This window comes from Capra hircus, chromosome 3 (genome assembly GCF_001704415.2).
Source record: "Capra hircus breed San Clemente chromosome 3, ASM170441v1, whole genome shotgun sequence".
Lineage (NCBI taxonomy): Eukaryota > Metazoa > Chordata > Mammalia > Artiodactyla > Bovidae > Capra > Capra hircus.
In genome coordinates, this window is record NC_030810.1 from 101,073,501 (window position 1) to 101,093,612 (window position 20,112).

The 20,112-nt window shown below is 56.3% G+C and overlaps 1 protein-coding gene across 5 annotated transcripts; it reads right to left on the reverse strand.

Annotated features, from left to right (window-relative positions):
• CELF3 (CUGBP, Elav-like family member 3) lies at positions 150-15,363 on the reverse strand. Of its 5 annotated transcripts, XM_018046090.1 has the most exons (14): positions 15,298-15,339; positions 14,436-14,541; positions 13,147-13,229; positions 7,976-8,024; positions 7,511-7,639; positions 7,311-7,390; positions 5,812-5,955; positions 5,556-5,697; positions 5,063-5,212; positions 4,585-4,650; positions 4,166-4,294; positions 3,797-3,940; positions 2,737-2,874; positions 153-1,159 (listed from the first exon to the last, which is right to left on the reverse strand). In XM_018046090.1, the coding sequence occupies exons 4-13, from the start codon at positions 8,022-8,024 to the stop codon at positions 2,747-2,749; spliced, it is 1,161 nt and encodes a 386-aa protein (XP_017901579.1). In that variant the 5' UTR covers positions 13,147-13,229; positions 14,436-14,541; positions 15,298-15,339; the 3' UTR covers positions 153-1,159; positions 2,737-2,746. The 5 variants fall into 5 exon arrangements, with proteins under 5 accessions (XP_017901575.1, XP_017901579.1, XP_017901576.1 ...); XM_018046086.1 differs by having other exon boundaries at positions 150-1,159; positions 4,166-4,291; positions 14,436-15,363; XM_018046087.1 differs by having other exon boundaries at positions 7,511-7,636; positions 14,436-15,363.

The window sequence follows — 20,112 nt, forward strand, 5'->3', positions numbered from 1 at the left end:
GGCCTAGACTGTGCTCAAAGGACTTCCTATGAGGAAGTCTGGGCCTTCCTCATGGAGTTTTCTCTCCCCAACCTCACCCTCTGTACCTCCTTCTCCCCCCACCCCCTGTGGGCACCAGATACCCTACCTCCATCCTTCCAAGACACTTATTTGAAGCTTTTAAACTTTTTTCTTTATTTAGACAGAAAAGACCAACTCTTTAAAAGTAAAATGCAATAAATAAATAAGTTAAGCATAGAGAAGTGTCTGAAACTGACTCCCCACTCTCCCCTTACCACTCCCCCCCACCCCATTTCTGTTCCCTAAAACCTCTTTCTAAAGAAAATGATCAGGTAATAAACCCTTTGAGCCCGCCCCGCACCCCTCCTCCCAAATACCCAGTTACCCCCCAAAGCAAAGGGAGAAATCAAGAGAGAGAAAAAATCCAAGGGAAATATTGTCTAAACTCCCAGAAAGAGAGATGGCAGCGTCCGGGCTGGGCCGGGCTGGATAACGCACGGGTGGTAGTGGTATTTACACGGAGGGGACCAGCAGAGACTGTAAACATTTTTAGGGGTTTGGGGGAGGTCTTTTCCTCATGAAAGGAGGAGGGTCTCTGTGGCTGACTGGCGGAGAGGCAGCCCTCAGGGCTCCCCAACACCCTCCTTAGGGGGGCCCTCAGGGGAGGCAGTGTTTTAGGGCTGGGAGCCCAGGGTTAAGGGTTATCCTACCTCAAGCTGAGGGTGGCAGGGAGTGTGAGAACCAGCTTCTGAGAAACCCCTAATGTGGGGAAGAGGCTGGGGTGAGGTGGGTGGGGAGCGTGTCGGAGGCCCCCGCTGCCCTCCCGGGCCATACAGGTAGACGAGGCCCACTGGTCGGGGAGGCGGGTGCGAAAGCTGGGCACAGGAGGCCTGTCACAGGAGCCTCAGCAGAAGGCAGATAGCCCCGAGCCTTCGAGCCTGGTCCACGCTCCCTCACAAAAGGCCAAAAGGGCACCTGGCAGGAAAAGGCCCTTTGGGGGAAGCAGGGTGATGGGAGTGGGCCGGTGTCCTGTGCCCCCAGGGCCACGAAGCAGCGTTTGCCCCAGAGCCCAGACAAGGCCCAGGGCGGATGTGCAGAGAGGGCCGGGGCCAGCCGTGGGGAGAGGGGTGAGGCGCCCCTTCCTCTGGTGTCTCCAGACCTGTGAAGGAAGGAAACAGAGGTGAGGCTGGGGGGAAGACGGCAGCTGATGCAGGTCACAGGCCCTGGGGTCAGAGGGAGCCGGGGGCGCTGAGGAAGGCAGGTCATCAGGAAGGCCTCGGTCCAAACTGAACCGTCTGGCCCCCCAGCCATTCGACAAGGGGCCAGGGTGGAGGAGAGGAGATGGGAGGGGTGGGGCAGATGATACCGGAAACGGAAGGATGTTAGGAAGGAAATACTCAAACAGCCCGTGAGAAGAAAGGCTGGAGGGTGTGGAGACAGGGGCCAGAGGAGGAGAGGCAAAGACACAAGGTGACACAAGGCAGGCAGAGGGGACTCGGAGGAAGGAGGGCGAGGTATAGGGACGGACACCTGGAAAAGAGCAAGGGGGCGTCCGCAAAAGGGCGGCAGAGCAGGCCGGGGCGGAGCCGGGGCTGCGGTCTCACGGGGTGAGACCCGCCCCAGCCCCTAGGGGGTGCTCTCATTCCTTTTAGAAAAGGAACAAAGAAAGCCAGAGAGAAATGCACGGAACACAGACCACAGTCACCAACCACTGTTGACCAAGCACGTCCCGCGAGCTGCCCCCGGCCCTGACCCTGGGCTGGGGGGCGCTTCCCTCCGCGGCCCCCTCCCCAAATAACAAACAATCGGCTCCAAAGACAACACGCTCGTTCCATGCAACTTACAGGGGCCCGGAGCAGGGGTCCGGGGATGGGGGCTTCGGCCGACAATGGACACGGGCCCTGGGCTGGGGGGCCCCCAGGGTGGGGGGGAGTTAAGCAGCCAGGATTGGGGGGAAAGGGGGAAAAACAGAAAATGTGGGTATTGTTCTTGGGTTGTGTTTTTTTCAGGGGTTTGGTCCAAAAGAGATTAAACAACACAAAAGTAATCAAAGCTCACAGCTCTGTGGCCATGAGGTTGGGGTGGTGGCGGGCAATGGGGAGGAGGGGGCCTGTTATGTAAAATTCACAGGCTGTCCAGCATTCCAGCCACCTCACCTGAACCAAAGGTACTTCCCAGAGGCCTGGCACTCAGACTCCCCCCAATCTGTTCTGTCACTCTCCCCTGTCCCCTGGGTCTACTGCTACCACTTGGGGTCCAGGGCACCAGGACCTGATGTCCCCACTTCTCAGGACAACAGATATTCTAGGAGCCAGTGATTTTAGGACCCTCCAGTACCCTAAAGCAGTCCCCCTAGTCCCCAAACCCTACTCCCCTAATTCTACTCCACCCCAAAGGAAAACCAGAAAGAGAAACACATAGACACATGGACACTGACCAGACAAACGAGACCAGATACTGGGGAAGTTCTAGGGAGTGGACACAGATAGATACAGACTTGGCTCTCTCTGGGGTCACAGTGTGCGTGTGTGTGTGTGTGTGTGTGTGTGTGTGTGTGTGAAAGAGAAAGTGAAAGAGAGAGACCTGGGTGATTGAAAGCAGCTGAGGAAGCTGCTCCAGGTCCATGAAGTGCCCAGAGCCAGGGGTGGGCATCCCTGAGGGGGCTGGGAAAAGGGGTGGGGGCCCTGGCTGCAGTGTGAGGGGCTAGAGAGCTGACAGGACGGGAGCGGGACCCACCTGGGTGCCCTCAGTAGGGCCGATTGGCATCCTTAGGCCGCTTTAACTGGACTTTGAGGCGCTTCATGCCAATCTGGAAACCGTTCATGGCCTGGATGGCAGCCTGGGCGCTGGCTGGATTGTCGAAACTCACAAAGCCTAAGGTGAGAGGATCATAAGGCCTGGCCTAGCCCCCCTCATTCCCCTGAGCTTAGGCCAAGGCCTACCTTTGCTTTCCTGGAATCACCCTACTTTTTCCATGTCTCCCAAATGCCCAGAAACTGCCCAGCACACCGGAGGCTTTCAGTAAGTAGTAGTTGAGTGGATGAGTCCAGTCCACCCTCTTGCATACCCCAGGACCTTCCTTTCTGCATTCTTTGAGGGGAAGCTCCCTCCTTGGCCTGGATAGCTCAGAACCTGCCTTTTGAAACTTCCACTCTAGACCCTAAATGACATCTGAAGCCCAGAGGACAAGTACACCCCCTTTCTACCCTGAAGCAGCCTTTCAAAGAATAAAGACAACTAAACCCTGCTCCCTAAGCCTTCCTTTTGAAAACTGAACTACCCCAGCTTCTGAGCCTCTTCCAGTCCTCTTGGAGCATGGATTTGACCAGCTCTTAAAGGAGGAAAGATGTGGTTTCTGGAGGAGGGGATGGGCTTGGGCAGCAGCTGGTATGGGATATCAGGAGTGGAAAAAATGATTCTTTCAGACTCCTAGATGATCTGGATTTCAAATACTGGGCCCATTGCAACGACATGTGCATGTGTGCACGCTAAGTCGCTCAGTCGTGTCCGACTCTGTGCGACCCTAAGGACAGTAGCCTGGCAGGCTCCTCTGTTCACAGGATTCATCAGTCAAGAATACTGGAGTGGGTTGCCATGCCTTCCTCCAAGGGATCTTCCCATCCAGGGATCGAACCCATGTCTCTCACAGTCTCCTGCATTGGCAGGCCGCATTCTTTACCACTAGCGCCACCTGGGAAGACCCACTGCAACCCAAAGTGCCTTCAAACGCATCAGACCTTGTCCTCATCTGGCCAAAAAGCGCCCTATTTTCTCTTTTGGATCGTTGTGTACTTACCAAAGCACTTGCTCTGATTGGTGGCTCTGTCAACAAAGACTTTGGCTGAGATGACATGGCCAAAGGGGACAAACATCTGGAGGATCTCCGAGTCCGTGAACTCCTGGGGCAGGTGGTAGATGAAGATGTTGCAGCCGTCAGGGCCTGGGTGGCAGTAGAGACGGAAGGAGGCGCTCAGTGATGGGGAGACAGACTGCAACGGGCCGGGGAAGGCAGCCCCCAACGTGTAGGCCAGGGTGCCAGCCACCGCATCTGTCCCCTACCCACTCATCCCCACGCACAGGGCCAGAGGTGGCCTTGGAGCCCACGACAAGGGCACCCCCCTGAAAGCTCTTAGCTGGGATCCCCCCACTCCAGGCCATACCACACCTTCCCGTTGCTGCTGCTGCTGTTGCTGCTGCTGCTGCTGCTGTGGGGGTGGCGGGGGCTGCTGGGCCACCAGAGCAGGAGGCTGTGGGAACGCAGGTGCCACCAGGCTGTAGGCTGCTGGGTAAGCTGCTGGGGGCGGGGGGAGTTGTGGAGAACAGACAGAGTTGATGGGGTTCCTGAGATGCCCCTGCCCCTGGCCCTCCTAACCAACACTGCCCCTCTGCCCAGAGGCTGGCGGATGGAGCTGACAGGGATGAGAGGTGTCAGGGGAGGGCTGCCTCAGACCATGCCCATAAAGGTGTGTCCTTGCAGGTATGGCCTGAGGTAAGTCTGAGGGGGCGACTGGCAGAAAGCAGGAAGCCCAGGCCTCTTTCACTCTCTTCAACCCTTCCACCCTGGCTGAGGCCGGGGCTCCTCACCTGTATAGTGCTGCATCCCCGCGTAGGCCTGCTGCAGGGGGTCCACGGGGGCCGCGGGGCTCTGGGCTGGGGAGAGCAGTGCTGACCATGAGGGGGGCTCCGGCAGCGGGGGCCCCACCTGTGCTTCTGGGAGCCAAGGCCAGGCAGGAGTGGGGGGAGAACCTCATGGGAGGGCATGGGGGTGAACTGAGAGGGTGGACATGCACCGAGTCATGGGCAGAGGGGAGAGCCTGGCATGAGCGAGACTTGAGTCATGGCTGGCCATGCTACCCTGGACAAGTTGCCTCGCCTCTGTATGCCTCAGCTTCCCTGGCCAAGACAGGGAAGGAACATCCCTGCCCTGGGTGACAGAGCAGGAGAAAGCGCCTTGTCACCTCGGAGGCTGGAGAGGAAAGAGGAGTCGTGACTGCCCACAGTGAGAGTGGTAGGGGGGATGGTTGCTGAGGAGAACAGTGGGCAGGCGGGCAGAGAACCCCACCTGGGTAGGGGTGAACCCCGTTGGGATATAGAGCGTCAGGGGCAGGCTGCCCAGTGGGCTGGGTGGGCACTGGGCTGTAGCCGTTGACGCCCAGGGCAGCAGGGATGGCAGAGACAGGTGTGGCAGCGATGGCAGGAGGCGTGCTGGTTCCTGGGGAGGAGAAAGCAGCACAGACAGGGCAGAAAAGCAGATACACACACAGAGAGATGCAGAGAAATGGTCAGCAAGTCTGGAGGCGGAGGGGAGGAGCAGGCTACTGTCTGACCCCTGACCCCTCCCAGACCCCACGCTTCCCTGAGCGATGCCCGATGCCCTGAGCCCCCCTCCTCACCTGCACCATGTGGAAGCTCCCATGAGCTGCCTCCGGCACCCCAGCCCAGCCCAGCCCAGCCCAGCCCTGCCTGGACCTTACCTGAGGAGGGGATGATGGGGTCCCTGTGTCCCCCTCCCCACCTGCACCCTGTCCCCTCCCCGTGTGCTGCCTGGGCCTTACCTGAGGAGGGGGTGATGGGGGTGGCGATGAGGCCGTTGGCATTGACGGCGGCCATGTGCTGCATCTGCACGGCGGCCATGGTGGCCACGGGGCTGAGGTAGGCACTGTGAGCCGCCACCAGGGCCGCCTGCTGCTGCATTAGCTGGGAACAGAGGAAGGGAGGAGACTGGGGCCCTGCACCCTGATCCGGCTCCCCTCTCCACCCTGGGCCTTGGCACTGGGAGGTGGGGGCAGGACCCCGGAGGGAGATGCTCACGGCCTGGGTGTAGGCGCTGTAGGCGCCGAACTGGAGAGCGATGGGGCTGAACATGCCCAGCTGGGTGGCCACCTGCTGCATTCGGCGGAGACCGCGCTCCTTCTCCGTGTCGGCAAACTTCACCACCAGGCTGGATGAGGCACCCTGAGCACCGGCCCACACGTGGTCAGAGGGATGGAGTCAGCGTCTCTCCTCCCCAGAGCCTTGAGGACCTGGCCTCAGTTCCACCACCCTGGCTTGGCCTCGTTTGGAGGGCAGCCATCATAGCGCCAATGTCAAATGGGGAGGCTTTCATCCTGCCCTCCCCCCATGACAGGTCGTGCAAGAGACCAGGAAAAGTCGAGGAATATGAAGCCATGTTCTGGAAAGGGGAAGATGCTCCCAGAATGCAAAGGGCACCCCTGGCCTCTCCATGCAGATCCTGAGCCGGAAATCATCCCCAGGGTGGATCAGCTACACCAAATGTTTAACCTCAAGCTCGTCTTGCCTTGTAGCTGCTCCCCGGGGTCCCAGTCCTCACGGTGTGCTCAGTGGACACAGCTCGACATTGAATACCAGCCTACGCTATTAGTAAGTAAAAACTAGCCTGGAACATTTGCAAGGATCCTTGTAGAATCCTGGGCTCTGGAACGCATTTCTCTCTCTGATGCTGTATCCTCTCGCCCAGGTCCCTGCTAAGTGCCTGCTTGCCCAGCCTCTGTTAGAGAACCTGATGCAGTTTGAGGAAACCAAACTCCAAACTTCCTTGGGAGCTAGCTAGTTCCTTTTGAGGGGTTTGCTCTGCTGGGGAGCCCTCTGTGAGAGCAGTCAGCTAGCTGCTGCTGCTGCTGCTGCTATGTCACTTCAGTCGTGTCCAACTCTGTGCGACCTCATAGACGGCAGCCCACCAGGCTCCCCCATCCCTGAGATTCTCCAGGCAAGAATACTGGAGTGGCTTGCCATTTCCTTCTCCAATGCATGAAAGTGAAAAGTAAAAGTGAAGTTGCTCAGTTGTGTCCGACTCTTAGCGACCCCATGGACTGCAGCGCATCAGGCTCCTCCGTCCATGGATTTTCCAGGCAAGAGTACTGGAGTGAGGAGTCAGCTAGCTAATCCACTGCCAATGTGAGGGGAGGGGGTGGGGCAGCAGGGTGAAGGTGTAGAGGGCACGTGGGGCCACTAAGCAAGCATCCCGATGCCTAGCCAGTGGGGGTGGGGGCTGTGGGGGGGAGGAGGGAGAAGAGGTGAAAAGTGAAGAGGGCTGACGGCTGGAGAAGGCTGGAGAGGAGGGCAAGGCCTTTTGGACTGAAGATGGGGGATGGGCATGGGGACAAGGGGCAGAGCGATGGTCTCTCCAAGGGGAATCGGTCCCTAAGAGGTTTGATTCTTCTGCTAGAAAATTCTTTTTTAATAAATCCAAAGATCCTATCCAGAACAGACTGCCCGCTTTGAGGCAGGGTCTGGTTTGGGCCCAGTGAGGCTGGAAGAGGCCTGAGGGCTAGGGCAGCGGTGAGACTTACCGGCAGGGTCCGGCTGCTGTGGAGGGTGTTGATGGCCGCCTGGGCCTCCGCGTGGGTCTGGAACTTCACGAAGGCGCAGCCTGAAGAGTTCAAGAGGGAGGAGGAAGCGGTGAGTGCCCACCCTGGAGGGTGCCCCCGGGGTCCCCGTTGCCCATGGAACCAGGGGGGAGGCCCCGGTGGGGGGCGTGCCAGCGGGCTACCTTTGCTGGTGCCGTCTGGGCCCCGGAGCACAGTGCACTCGTCTATGGTGCCGAAGGGCTCGAACATCTTCCGGACGTCCTCATCTGTCTGCTGCTTCCCTAGCATCCCCACAAAGAGCTTCCGGTCTTCTGGCGGGGAGCGCATAGGAGGAGGGGCAGATGCAGGGCCTTGGGGGCACCTCCCTGCCCTGCTCCAGCCTGGGACAGGCAGAGACCCCTTCCCTTCTCCCCTTCACCTCCGCTCTTCCCTGGGACTCCCCTCACCCTGGGGATCAATTGCTCTAGAGAGTGAAACGGGGATGGTTGGGGGATAGGCTACAGTTACATAGAGAGGACACCCCGGTTCTGAAGGGCTGACTTACACTCCCCTGTGGGCCTCAGTTTTGCCATCTCAGCAGTGGGCTGTATCACATCCCCTCTGGCCACCCTGATTCATGCCCACCTTTCCAAAGGTACAGAACCTACCTCCTCGGCTCTCGCTGTCGGCTGGCTTGACCTGGATTGGCCTGTTCATCTAAAGGAAAGAAGAGAAAGAACTGCTGGGGACCACTTCTGACTGCCCCAGGTGCTCTCCCCAGGCCAGGACCTGCAGAGAGGCTAGAGGGAGTAAGCCCCAGGCCCAGCCCTCTAAACTCTTGGTGGGAAGGAAGGGATGGGGTTCAGTCTTGTTTGGGATTAGAGGGAGAGGAAGGAGAGGAAGGAGAGGAGGGTGCTCGTGGGGCAGGACTCCAAGCTCAGGTAGGGCCCCAGATGATTTGGCCAAGGAGAGGTGCTGCTCTCCTTAGGGGGAGAGTCGGGCTGCCCACAGGACCCGGGTCCTGAGATAGAGCCCAACCAAGGGCTATTCAGCAAGGCTGCCTCAGTTCTACAAAGTAGGAGCAGCAGAGGCCACCCCATCAAGCAAGCCCCAAAGAAGACTCTAGACTGAAGGGGACCCCACAGATGCTCCGACTTCCGTCTGACCCCTGGAGGTGTGGCTGCCTCTTTTTCTGCCCCCCTATACCCCTTGACCCCAGGGGGAAGGCACTCGGGCAGCACAAAGGGAGCAGATGCCCAGTCTCCGTGGCAACGGGAGAATGCGCGCCATGGCAACCGCCCACTCAGCCTGATTTATCCGTCCCCGTCGCCCTGGCGACCGTGGTGACGTCATCACTTCTGCTGCTCCACACACCCGGAGAAGGAGTGGGGAGGGGGGTGGGAATAGAGTATGTTGGGGGTGGAGGATTTAGTGGGGGCTGAAAGGTGGGGGAGGGGCCCAGGAGAGCTTCCTGATTCTGGAGGGAGGCGCTGAGTAGGCTCTACAGAAGCCATGCTGTCCAAGCTCCTGTCTTCCTCTTCCAGATCAAATCCTTGGTGTCTCACTGTCAAGACAGCTCTAGGGGGGGAACGGCTGTCCCGTGCTCTTTTGAGATTCTCTGGGCACCCAGAAGTCCTCCTGAGCTCTCCCTACCCCTGCAGCATCTCCCTTTGTTCAGCTTCCGGTGGAAATGCAGACAGTTCCCTTCTCTGTGTTCCTGTCTGGTGAGAGGACTTGGGAATGACTCCTGCAGGTTGATCTCCTTCACCAGGGTGGGGAGCATCTTAGGAACTGGAGAGGACTCACTATTTCAGGTCTGAATATATTTTGCTGTTTTTGACTGTTGGGGCCACACCTGGTCACCCCACTCACCTGCTGGTGGAGCTGCCCTTGTTCTTGTGGCCAAAAAAATAAACAGAAGTAACCATTCATCCACATTCCAAGGGTGGGACCAAAGTTACCCTCAGGAAAAGCACTAGATAGACTTTGAGGGCTGGCCCTGCCACTCACTAGCTGGGTGACCTTGGACATTTCTCTCCTCTAAGCCTCAGCTTCCTCATCTGTGAAATGGGCTGGATCTGGCGGTCTAGAGTCAGGTTCCCCTCAGCCCTAGTATTCTAACCTTGAGACTTCATGTGTCAGCGCATCACCCAGAGACGTGCAGGAATGATAGTTGTCCCTGCCCACTTCTCACATGCACCTTGTTCCCAGGTGGCAGATCATGCCAGTCTGTCCAGCTGGACTCTGCAGGTGAGGTATCTCAGCTCCAGATCCAATCTAGGCCCCGCCTCAACCAATGCCTTCTCCCTGTCCACCCCTCCCCCTAGTCTCTGGATCTGAGAGCAGCTGGCAGGGGTGGGTGGTAACAGACACAGAAATCCTCTGGCCAATCTGCCCCAGCTTTATCCTTCAGCAATCTGGGATTATCCCATCGGAGGCTCAATCTCCTCAAGGGCGTGTGTGTGTGTGTGCGTGCGTGCAGCAAGGGGTAGTGGTCAGCCACTCAGGCCTCTCGCTCTTTCACTCTCCTCTTCTGTTCTCTGGTCTAAGTGACCAGGAAGTCCCCTCATGGGCATCTCAGCAGCCAACCTCTCAACCGCACTACAGGAGCAGTAGGACCCGAGCCACAGTGCTGGAGTCACAGCTTTGGGGAATTCTTAGGCTTAGTACTAACCCTTCCCAACAGGACCCTGGGGATTTGCTGTTCTGGTTGAGGATGGGGAACCTGGGATCCAGAGAGAGAGAATGGTGTTCCTGCCCTGCAAGGCTCCCAGGCACAAAAATAGCATATCAATAAATATCCACAGCTGATATAGATTCGCACAAAAACACCCAAGTGCACAGACCACAGCACAGACCACGTTGACGGAAGGCTCTCCCCACTCCCCCGCAGACAGCCTTCTTCTTTGATAGCCCCCAGTGCCCCATTCCCAGCCTCTCCTTCTTGGCCTGGCACTTCCTGTGGGAAGCTCAGCCTTTGTTAGCTCAGCTCGGGCACACCTGCCCCCTCCCCTGAGTCCAGCTGGGCCCTGTTTACCTGGCAACCAGGTGCCGGGTGCCTCTCTTCCCTAGCTACTACCCGCCAGGTGATAAGTCCTCCCCAGGGCCTCCCAAAGAAGAAGGGGCTATTTATACTCCAACCAAGTATCTATAAGACCCCCACCAACATGGTCACTTATAAGTAAGTCCTTCTCACCAATAGCAAAGACCCCACTTCCATGCCCACAGATCTAATTTTTCTGAAGGCAGAGGCCTGGTGCCCTGCCATTCCCAGCTTCAGACTCAAGCCCGGTGTCCCAGGTCACACACAGGCCCTCTCCGTGGAGTCATAATCCTCCTGCCCAACAGTAAGGTGAAGGGGGGACTCATGTCCCCGCCATGGGATTTTGGCCCAAGTAGAGCAGGAAAGGCAGGCCAGATAAAAGGAGTCCTTCATGCCACCACCTCCAGGAGGCCACAGGGAGAATGCTCGCGGAGAGAATTCAGGGTCCTGTGACAGAGCCTCTCCTGGGAACTCTTAGGGAGGAGAGAAGGAAATGGGGTTCCATGGCCATAGGTCCAGCTCCCATTCTTTAACTCTGCAGCATTGAGCATCACCCAAATATGGCAGTGCCTTCCAGATTCTGGGGTGACAAAGATGGGGGAAAGGAGAGAGTGTCAACGCCCCCATTAAAGAAAGAACCTGCAGAAGGAAGCATGGAGATTAGACAGTAGGGGGAACTTCCCAACACAGCTGTGCCAGAGCTGGAGACTGGACACACACATACATTCACACACACACACACACACACACACACACACACACTTGCACACTCATCTGAAGGAAAACACTGCTGCCAGAAAGGCAGGTGGCTGAGAAAAGACCTGGGGCACACAGGATCAGGCCGAGCTTGGCTCTCCTAGGCTGCCCTGGTCTGCTCCCCCAAAACCCCAACACGGGCCCCCCATTAGAGGACAGAATCCCTCATTCCCTACTGAAAGCTCTGTGAGGTGCGTCTGGATCCTGTCATCTGGGGCAGGGGCCAGAGTGAGAACTCAGCATCACCTGGGTGCTTGGGGCAGGGCTGGACAATTATTCACTGGGGTGCCCTCCTCACTCACCTCTGAGCCCAGGCCTTACTTCCTCAGGAAGAGGAGGCAGCACCTTTCCATACCCAGGATGGAGCCATGCCCGAGCCACACAGGCGGCTGGAGGGGGACAGGGCCAGGGAGGAAGCCCCCTGCTGGCATAGATGGCCCAGGGGCTCCTGCCCATCCCTGCCGTCTCTCTCACCCATGACCCCCCAACCCTGCTTTCTACCACCTCCCTTGGCCCTTCCCACTCCTCTTTTCACAGGAATTCTGAGATGGGAGACAACAGAAAAAGAGAAAGAGCAATGGAAATGAAAACTGTTGATCTGTGCGGGGCTTCCACAGAAGAAAGAAAAAGGAGGATCGTGAGGTCATGCAATGGAAACCAGGCTTCCTGGAGATGCTTGTGCCCAAACACAAACACACACAGACACACGAGCACACACACACACACATGAGTGCACACACACACAGACACACAGATACACACAAATGAGCACACACACACTCACACGTGCTTCTTAGAAGCTGAGCCTGCTCACACACGCCCAGACCCTTCACATCATGGGCCGTGGCCGGGAAGAGAGTGGGTGCAGGCGGGGCCTGGCGGTGGATCTGCTTCCCTAGGGATACTGAGGGTCGAGGGCCACAGAGGGTCACTGAGCCATGGAGGGTGTGAAGTTGGGAGTGATGGAGACAGTTCTGTTTTCCTGGATTCCCCCCAACCCTCTTCCCTTCTGTTTTGTCTATTTCCCTCCCTGGCAGAGCTGGAAAAACAGGCTGCATCTCCATTTCCCACACAAGGGAAGGAGAAGGGGATGTGACAGGTGTGTCTCCAGCACTCAGACTGTTCAGCAAATATTGGCAGGAGGGAAGGATGGAGTTAGCTCTCAAGAGGCACTTTCCAGGGGAGACTGCAGAAGCCGAGAGATACGGAAAAGAAATAGCACATCCTTTCCCCCCAGGATGAATAACTGGGGGCGCAGTCTGAGAGTCGTTATTCTTGCCTTCACCCTCCCCCTACCCAGGCCTGGGACGAGCTGCAAGGATGGCTGAGAGGAAGACAAAGAGCTCTGACCTTGCAGGAGGGAGGCCACATTAGAGGCCACCCTGCCTCCCTAGGCACGCTCGGTGGGGTCAGGCCGGATCCTCCATGCTGATGGCTGCCTGCTCTTGCCTGTTGCCCCTTGCCCCCCTCCTCAGGGCTTACTCCCAGCCCAGGCCCACCAGGCCCTGATCCACCCTGATGCCCTGTGACACTGTTCCTGTGGTTTTTCCTAGGAGATACGAGGTGAACTTGTTCAACCTCAGAAGTAGCTCAGAGATGCCCATCCAGCGGGCACCAGCTGCTCATCTCGGGGTGCAAGCACCCTTCCCCCATCTCACAGTCAGATTTCCTCCCCAGAGCCAGAAAGAGTGCCTGAGCGCCTCCTGCCCCGCTCTGCCCTGCACTTGGTGCCCACAGTCTTCTCCTCACACCACCCAGCCAGCCGAGTCCTCCCTCTACATGTGGCCCCAGGGGCGGGTGGGTGGGTGGGGAAGGGGCTGCCTCTGCTGCTGGCAAAGGTTGTGTTTACTCCACTCATCGCTGTTTTCCTTCCATATCAGTGGGAAGAAACGCATGCATCTTCAGCAAGGAGGAGGGGAGCTACCAGGAGGAAGTGACCTCCTAGTGACCAGAGGAGGCAGAAGATATGTTCAGTGTCTTGGGAAGGTGGTGCCCCTTCTACGGCCCTTCTCAGCCCTCTGGCCCTGGAGTGGGACTCACCCCTGGAAGCGTCTTCTGTTCGTGCAGGGCGCTCTGGGCCTTCAGGGCTGAATCGCGGGCACAGTATGTCAGGAAGGCACATCCTGAGGAGGGGCAGGGGCAGAGAGGCCGGGTGGGGGTGAGTTCCCATCTCCCCTCCCTAAAAGGCTCTCCTTCCCCATGAGCCTGAGGACTGGGGAGCTGCTCCCTTCTTGCTACCTTCTGCCTGCTGGGGCGGGGAGGTGTCTGAGAGGGGGTGCATGTTCTTCCCAGGAGTCTCTGGGCTGAGGAGGACGGGGCAGAGACCCCGAGACCGGGAGTCTTCCATGGTGAGGTGATGGAAGAGAGAGAAGCCTGAGCTGTCGGAAGCTGGGGCTTTGTGTGGGGGGAGGAGAAGGGGCATGTGATCTCCAGACAAGTACGTGTCTGTGGTTTCCTCTCTTCCTTAGCTGGTCTTCTTTCCCCTTCCTCCTTCGCCTCCACCTCCCTCCATCTTGGTCATCACCCCTCCCCTCTCCCATTTTCCCTGTTTCTTCCTTTCTTTCCAACTCCGAGGGTGGAGAGCAGGCTAGAGAAGGAAGGGAAGAGCGGGGCACAGGAGTCCCTGGGCTGGTGGACGGGGAGGCAGTGTGGCCCCTTTGAGCTCCACCACCAGGGGCTCTCCAAAGCCTGACCCCGGACCAGACTGACCCTGGGCCTGACCCTGCTTAGCGGCACAGCCCTGAGGCCTCTCTTCTCCCCCAGCTCCCTTAACTTCCCAGTCCCTATACTTCCCGCATCTTCACCAGCCCCTGTCATTCTACAGTCACTCCAGGCCCCTCTCTAGTTCTGGAGCTGCCCTGCCCAGTCCATGAACATCTGTCCACTCTCTCCAGGTTGAGCACATGACCCGGGTCCATACTTCTGTCCCAGTAGTATCTGAGGCTACTAAGACTCTCCTCTTGTGCGTGACACCTCCCTCACACACACACCCCTGCCCACCTTCTGTCCCTCAAACCAGCTCTCTCGTTCCTCCACCCTTCCTTGTGTACACATCCACATCGTCTGCCTCAGCTCGGGGAGCCACACCTCTGCAGCCCCTTGACAACTCTTACCCCAAAGAGGCTCTTCTGAGTCCTCCACCTGGAGTCCCCTGGTCACCCGAGCTGAGTTCTCTTCTAGCTCTTCCATCCACATTCCCCATCCCAGGAACTCTTTTCCTTCCAGATCAGCCTTTTCCAGCCACTCCATCCCTCCAGCCTGGCCTGTCCCCTCCACCCAGCCTCCCAGCCCACTCCCTGAAGCCTCTCCAGCCTGGCCTGACCCCTCACCCTTGTGCAGCCCGGTGTACTTGTCCTTGATGACAGTCAGCTCGAAGATCCGACCGAACTGTTCAAAGATGGGTTTCAGGTCCTTTTCCTCCAGGTGCCTCGGGATCTGCCCCACAAACAGCTTGATGGCATCCGGTTCCTTCATCAGGGCGGCCCAGGAGAAGGGGCCGAGGGGAGCAGGGAGAGGCCCGAAGGCCAGGGGGAGCTGCCCAGCAAGGAGGCAAGTGGCCGGGGCTGGGGCCCAGCCGAGGCTGGCTTTCCCTGTGGCCCCAACCACAGTGCTAGCAGAGGGGCAGCTCTTCACACAAAGGAGGCCCAGGGAGTTGAAGGCTAGGGGTCAGGGGTCTAGGCAGACACTGTCATGCCACCAGGGGGCATAGCCCAAACAAATGATCTCCCTCCCAGAGAGCTGGCAGAGATCCCAGGATGGGGGGCAGTGTGGCCAAGACCTGGAGGGTCGAGGTGGTAGCAGAGGCACTGGGAACTGGGGGTTGAGATGAGAGCTGGAGGTGGAGGGCAGGGGGGGCCTGAGGAGGGTGACGGGGATGGGAGCTGAGGGCTGAGGATCCTGGTATGGTGGCCAGCAGCGCTGGGAGGGGGGCACTCCTGATGTGGGGCAGGTGGAGTTCTCCTTGGCTTTCCTGGAGGACACCTCCCCTGTGGCTGGTCCTTCTGCTGGGTCCGAAGATCCCTGATGCCAGATGCTTGGTCTCTGATGGCAGCAGGGCTCCGGGGGTCCCTTTGGCCCTGTCGCCCCCCTTCAGGTCCTCCCCTCAGCCCCCCTCCCACCCCCACCCCGGTCCCCGGGCCTGGGCTGCTGCTGGCTGCTCCCGCCGCTGGGGCTGCCTGCTTTCCCGGTCACCTGGGTCCCGGAGCTCTGCTCTCCGGCCGCGCTCTCCTCAACAAAAACCTCCCCCCTCCACACCCCCTCCCCACTCCCACCTCCTTTCCCCTGACATCAGTGATGTCAGTCTCAGGGGTGGAATACAAATTCTCTACCCTGGAGAGGGACGCACAATCCAGACGAGAGCCACGCCCTCTTTCTGTCTCCTTCCTCCCTGACTCCCTTCCCACCCCCAGAAGAGCAGCTGGTCCTGTTGATAATAACCCTTCCCCCATCTTACTCCCCAATCACGAGTTGGGCAAGGCACTAAGATGGAGAATTTACAGAGGAGCCCTTAGGTGGGGTCCATTGTTCCGGGGGCTGGAGCTGTCCCCGGTGCTGGAAGAGAAGACCCAGGAGAGGGGAGCAAGGGGGAGGAAAAGAGGGGAACCGGCGTCTGGGGAGACTGAGAGTGGGGAGCCAAGGAAAAAAATCAGGGGAAAGAAGAGGGCATAGAGACAGTTGGGCAGGTTAGGGGCTGGTGAGGAGAAGGGTGTAGCTGGGGAGGGAAGCAGGTCACGGAGCCTGGGGGAAAGGGCAGAAGGGACCCAGAGAGAAATATAGAAACGGGGTTGTGGAAGAGAGAGCAGGGTGAGAAGAGTACAGAGAGGGAATTGTATGTTTTCCAGAAAAGAAAGCAAGGAAAACTCGATCTTGCTGGCATTTGCTGACGCCCCCTTCTTGCCCTCTGGGGGGTTTGTGTGTAATGCGTGCGTGGGCAGCGAGGCAGCAGCGGCTGTAACAGCCGGTGGTGACAATGTCACGGGTGGTGACAGCTTTCTAGCTGGGAAGCTCCTTGAAGACCAGAACCCCGTTTAATTCAGCATTTTACCATCCACAGTGTCTAGCACGATGTCTTGTTTACACATAGTAGGAGCTTAACAAATATTTCTTGAAGAAATAGTCAACGCAAAGAACCTCTGATGAGAGTAGATTCCTGATTGCTTCAGTGGGCAGAATCACAACGGTCAAGCTCCCCTTTAGTGCAGAGGAGACCCAAACACCCCTTCCTTCTCCACCCCCTGCCCCAGTTAGGTTCCTTGAGTGGGACTCTGAGACCAAGCCAGGTCGTACGGAAGCACACTTGGGGGCCAGTGCTCCCCTAGACAGCCCTACTGCAGATCAGTCTGCCGGATGATGTCGAAGGAGCTTGACCCCTCCATGCACTGGGCTTGCTCACCGCTCCCCCTCAATGCAGAGAGTATCTGCTGACCTCAAACCTCCTGGACGGGGGGCAGCCCTTGCCTGCCATCTGGTGCTCACCTACCAGGGCTCACAGCTTTTGTGGGACACCCTGCCTCCTTCACCCTTTCGTCACCCCAGAATGAGGCTGATGTCTCCAAACCTGAAATCTGTCCCACCTGAATGCCAGCACCCGCTTTCCTAGGCTCTCTGGGCAGGCCAGCTTCTATTCTGGAAAGGGAAGTGATAGTAACACCGCTTAGAGGGCTCTTGTGTTGGTTCACGTTCTAGGCATTGTTCAAGTGCTTTATACTGACTAACTTGTTTAACCCTCGGCACCACCCTATGATGTAGGCTCTATCATTATCTTCCAGTAAAGATGAGGAAATCAAGGCACAGAGAGATTAAATGAATTGCCTAAGGTCGTGCATTAGAAAGAGATATAGCTAGCTGAGAGTGGAGGCTGGACAGTCTGGTTCCAAATCCACGGGTTTAACTCCCCTATCACATCTCCTAGTGGGAATGCAGGGAGTGGTTGAGCCTGGCTTTTCTTCCTCTGGTGTCTTCATCTGAGCCCCGGGTGAGATATATCCTTCCTTCTACTGCTCAGTCCTTCATTAACCCCCTTCCACCCTTCCCTCCTGTGGCCTGAAGTCACATTCTGCCAGGTGCGTATGTTTGAGAGAGAGAGAAAGTGTGTGTGTGTGTGTACAGACATGATTATACTTCACTGTATGAACGTCCAGGTCCTCCCTGTAGGGTCCTCTAAAATGGGTGGGTGGCGGGAGATGGTAGAGGACCACCTGACCACCATTCTGACCAGAGTGGTCAGAATACGAGGTGGCTATGCCAGTGAGTCAAGAGTGCAAACACATCTGAAAAGTAACTTTCCGCTCACCGCCCCACCCCCGCTGCTCCTTCCCTTGCCTCCTAATCTGATCTTGGTATTTATGGAGATGCTAAACAGATCTCGCCCTCTGAGGACAGAGCCTAGGAAGACCCCATGGCCCTGTTGATCTCATTACTCTGTGTCTTGTCAGCAGACCTGCCGCCCTGCTGCTCATTCAGGCTTGGGGCTAATCATATTAATTGAAATATTAAACATTCACAAAAGCGAATTATAATGAACTCCCCTCACTCCTCCTCCCAGCCAGCAATTGAGGAGACAGCTGCAGGCAGCAAAATGTCTTCAACCCTTCGTGTAGTTTGTGCTCCTCACATGGAAGGTTTCCGTCTGAGAGGAGGCAGGGTTTAGGGGAAAAGAGGTGGGAGCTCTCTCTAGGCCCTCATTGCTAGGTCACTTTGGGCACACCTCTGTGTTCTTTCCAGCCTTGGGGGAGGGTATCCCTATGAGGTAAATGCTGGGGTGGGGGTGGTGTGTGGGGAAATGATCCAGAAGCCTATACTGGGGAATTGCTCTCCTGGAGGAAACGAGGCTTCCAGCTCCTGGTTCCTCCAAGGTACTTTCTCTTCCCACCATCTCAAGCTCATCCTCCTTCTTGTGCTTTTGCGCTCGACATTAAGATGTCCTACATTAAAAGATTATTGACTTTATAAAGGAGAGCACACTCCTGGTTTTAGAGTCTTAGGAACTAAGAAGTGCTAAATAACGGATGCTTTTCAGAAAGGACAAAATGTAGTGATGGCATGTGTGGGCAGAGTGACTGGTCACCAAACACTTGCTGGCCTCACTAATTGAAAACAAGAGTGAAGACTTCTGCAGCAGACTCTATAAGACTGTACAGAGAGAATTGATGCTATAACCTTCCTTCCCGCAAGTGGGGAGGTAACGCAATTTACAATAGTGAGAACTGGCCCTTCACTCGCATGCACGCTCAGTCATATCTGACTCCTTGGGACACCACGGCTTCTCTGTCCATGGAATTCTCCAGGCAAGAATACTGGAGTGGGTTGCCATTTCCTACTCCAGGAAATCCTCCTGACCCAGGGATCGAACCCAAGTCTTAGGCATCTGCATTGTCAGGCGGATTCTGTACCATTGTGCCACCTGGGAAGCTGTTTGAAAAAATGAAAGTAGCTTCTCTCATTTCCACATATGTGTATTTGGGGTTTAGGTCATGGGATGTGGTCAGTCAAGAAAGGCTTGATTGATTCTCAAAGCACAAGAAGATCATAGCCTAGAAGGAGGACATTAATCATTTTATGCACGAGGGTGGGGGGCGTGGAGGGAATTCTGCATGTATATGCCTATTATGTGTGTGTGTGTGTAGATTTTCCAGTCCAGACCAGCACTGTTTTCTACAATGCAAGCTATATATATATATCTAAATAATTTAAAAATTTCTAGTAGCCACATTAAAGAAAGTAAAAATGAAAAGTCTTTTCATAATATATTTTATTTAACTGATATATTCAAAATATTATTCAATGAGATTATATGACATATCCAAAATATTCAACATGTAATCAACATAAGGATTAATAATGAGATATTTTACATTTTAAAAATACAAAGTCAGACTTCCCTGGTGGTCCAGTGGTTGAGAGTCTGCCTGCCAGTGCAGGGGCGTGGGTTCAGTTCCTGGTCCAGGAAGATTCCACATGCTGCAGGGCAACTGAGTTCTCAAGCCACAGCTATGGAGGCCCTTGCACGCTAGAGCCCATGCTTTGCAACAAGAGAAACCATTGCAATGAGAAGCCTGAACACTGCAAACAGAGAGCAGCCCCCACCCTCAGCAACTAGAGAAAGCCCACGCACAGCAAAAAAACGCGGTGCAGCCCAAAATAAATAAACAAAAGATTAAAAGAAATAAAGTCTTCAAAATCCAGTAGGCACTTTGCACTTACAGCTCATCTGACGCAGCGGATTTCAGCCACAGGTGTCTGGCGATGACCACAGCGGACGGAACCAATCTAGAGGCTTTACTACTAACTCCTCTGGGGAGTGGAGGGGTGGGCAGAGACAGGTCTTGGCCGGGAGAAGTATCCCCTCTGATGAACCTCTGCTTCGGCCAGAAAGAATCACTTCTGACAGATGGCGGCTTATCTACCTCTCACTATAATTCACGCTCCTAAAAAACAACCCAAATGATTACTAACCCAGATGGGGTTTCTGGGAAGAAGCTTTTAGGCCACTATTTAATCTACCTCTGGAGGTTTTCTCCTGGCTTAAGAACTGCCAACATTTTCACTTCTTTTCCTCCGCCCTTTTTTTTTTTTGTCCACACTGCAGCTTTCAATATCTTACTTCCCTGACCGGGGATTGAACCTGGCCCCAGCAGTAAAAGCACCAGGTCCTGACCACTGGTCCACCAGGGAATTCCCTCCTCAGTCTTTTCTGAGAAGCAGATGGCAGAGAGACCCCTCCCAGGCCATGGCCTGATACTGGGTTTGTTAAGCTCTTTCCTTGCTCCTTGGGTGTATGTGCCACGTGATGCAGTTGTTCATAAATCTGAAAAGACTGCCTCCTTTTGTGCTCTCTTCCCTGCCTCTCAGGCAGTCTGCTGGGCATGATCTCTGCGGGTGTAGAAACTCAGCACTTGTGTGTACTGTCAGACAGCCTCCTGCCCTTTCTAGGTGCTACTTTCAGCTCTCTGACTTTTTGTCTCACTTTCTCTTCTTAATTATCTAGTATAAGAACACATCTTGAAG

Coding starts and splice junctions, on each gene's coding strand:
- CELF3 (XM_018046085.1), bottom strand. CDS start 14,580: ATGAAGGAACCGGATGCCATCAAGCTGTTTGTGGGGCAGATCCCGAGG. Junction 5,213..5,555: donor CCCCATCACCCCCTCCTCAG/GTAAGGCCCAGG, acceptor TCTCCTCCCCAG/GAACCAGCACGCCTCCTGCC. Junction 2,875..3,796: donor CAATCAGAGCAAGTGCTTTG/GTAAGTACACAA, acceptor CTCTCACCTTAG/GCTTTGTGAGTTTCGACAAT.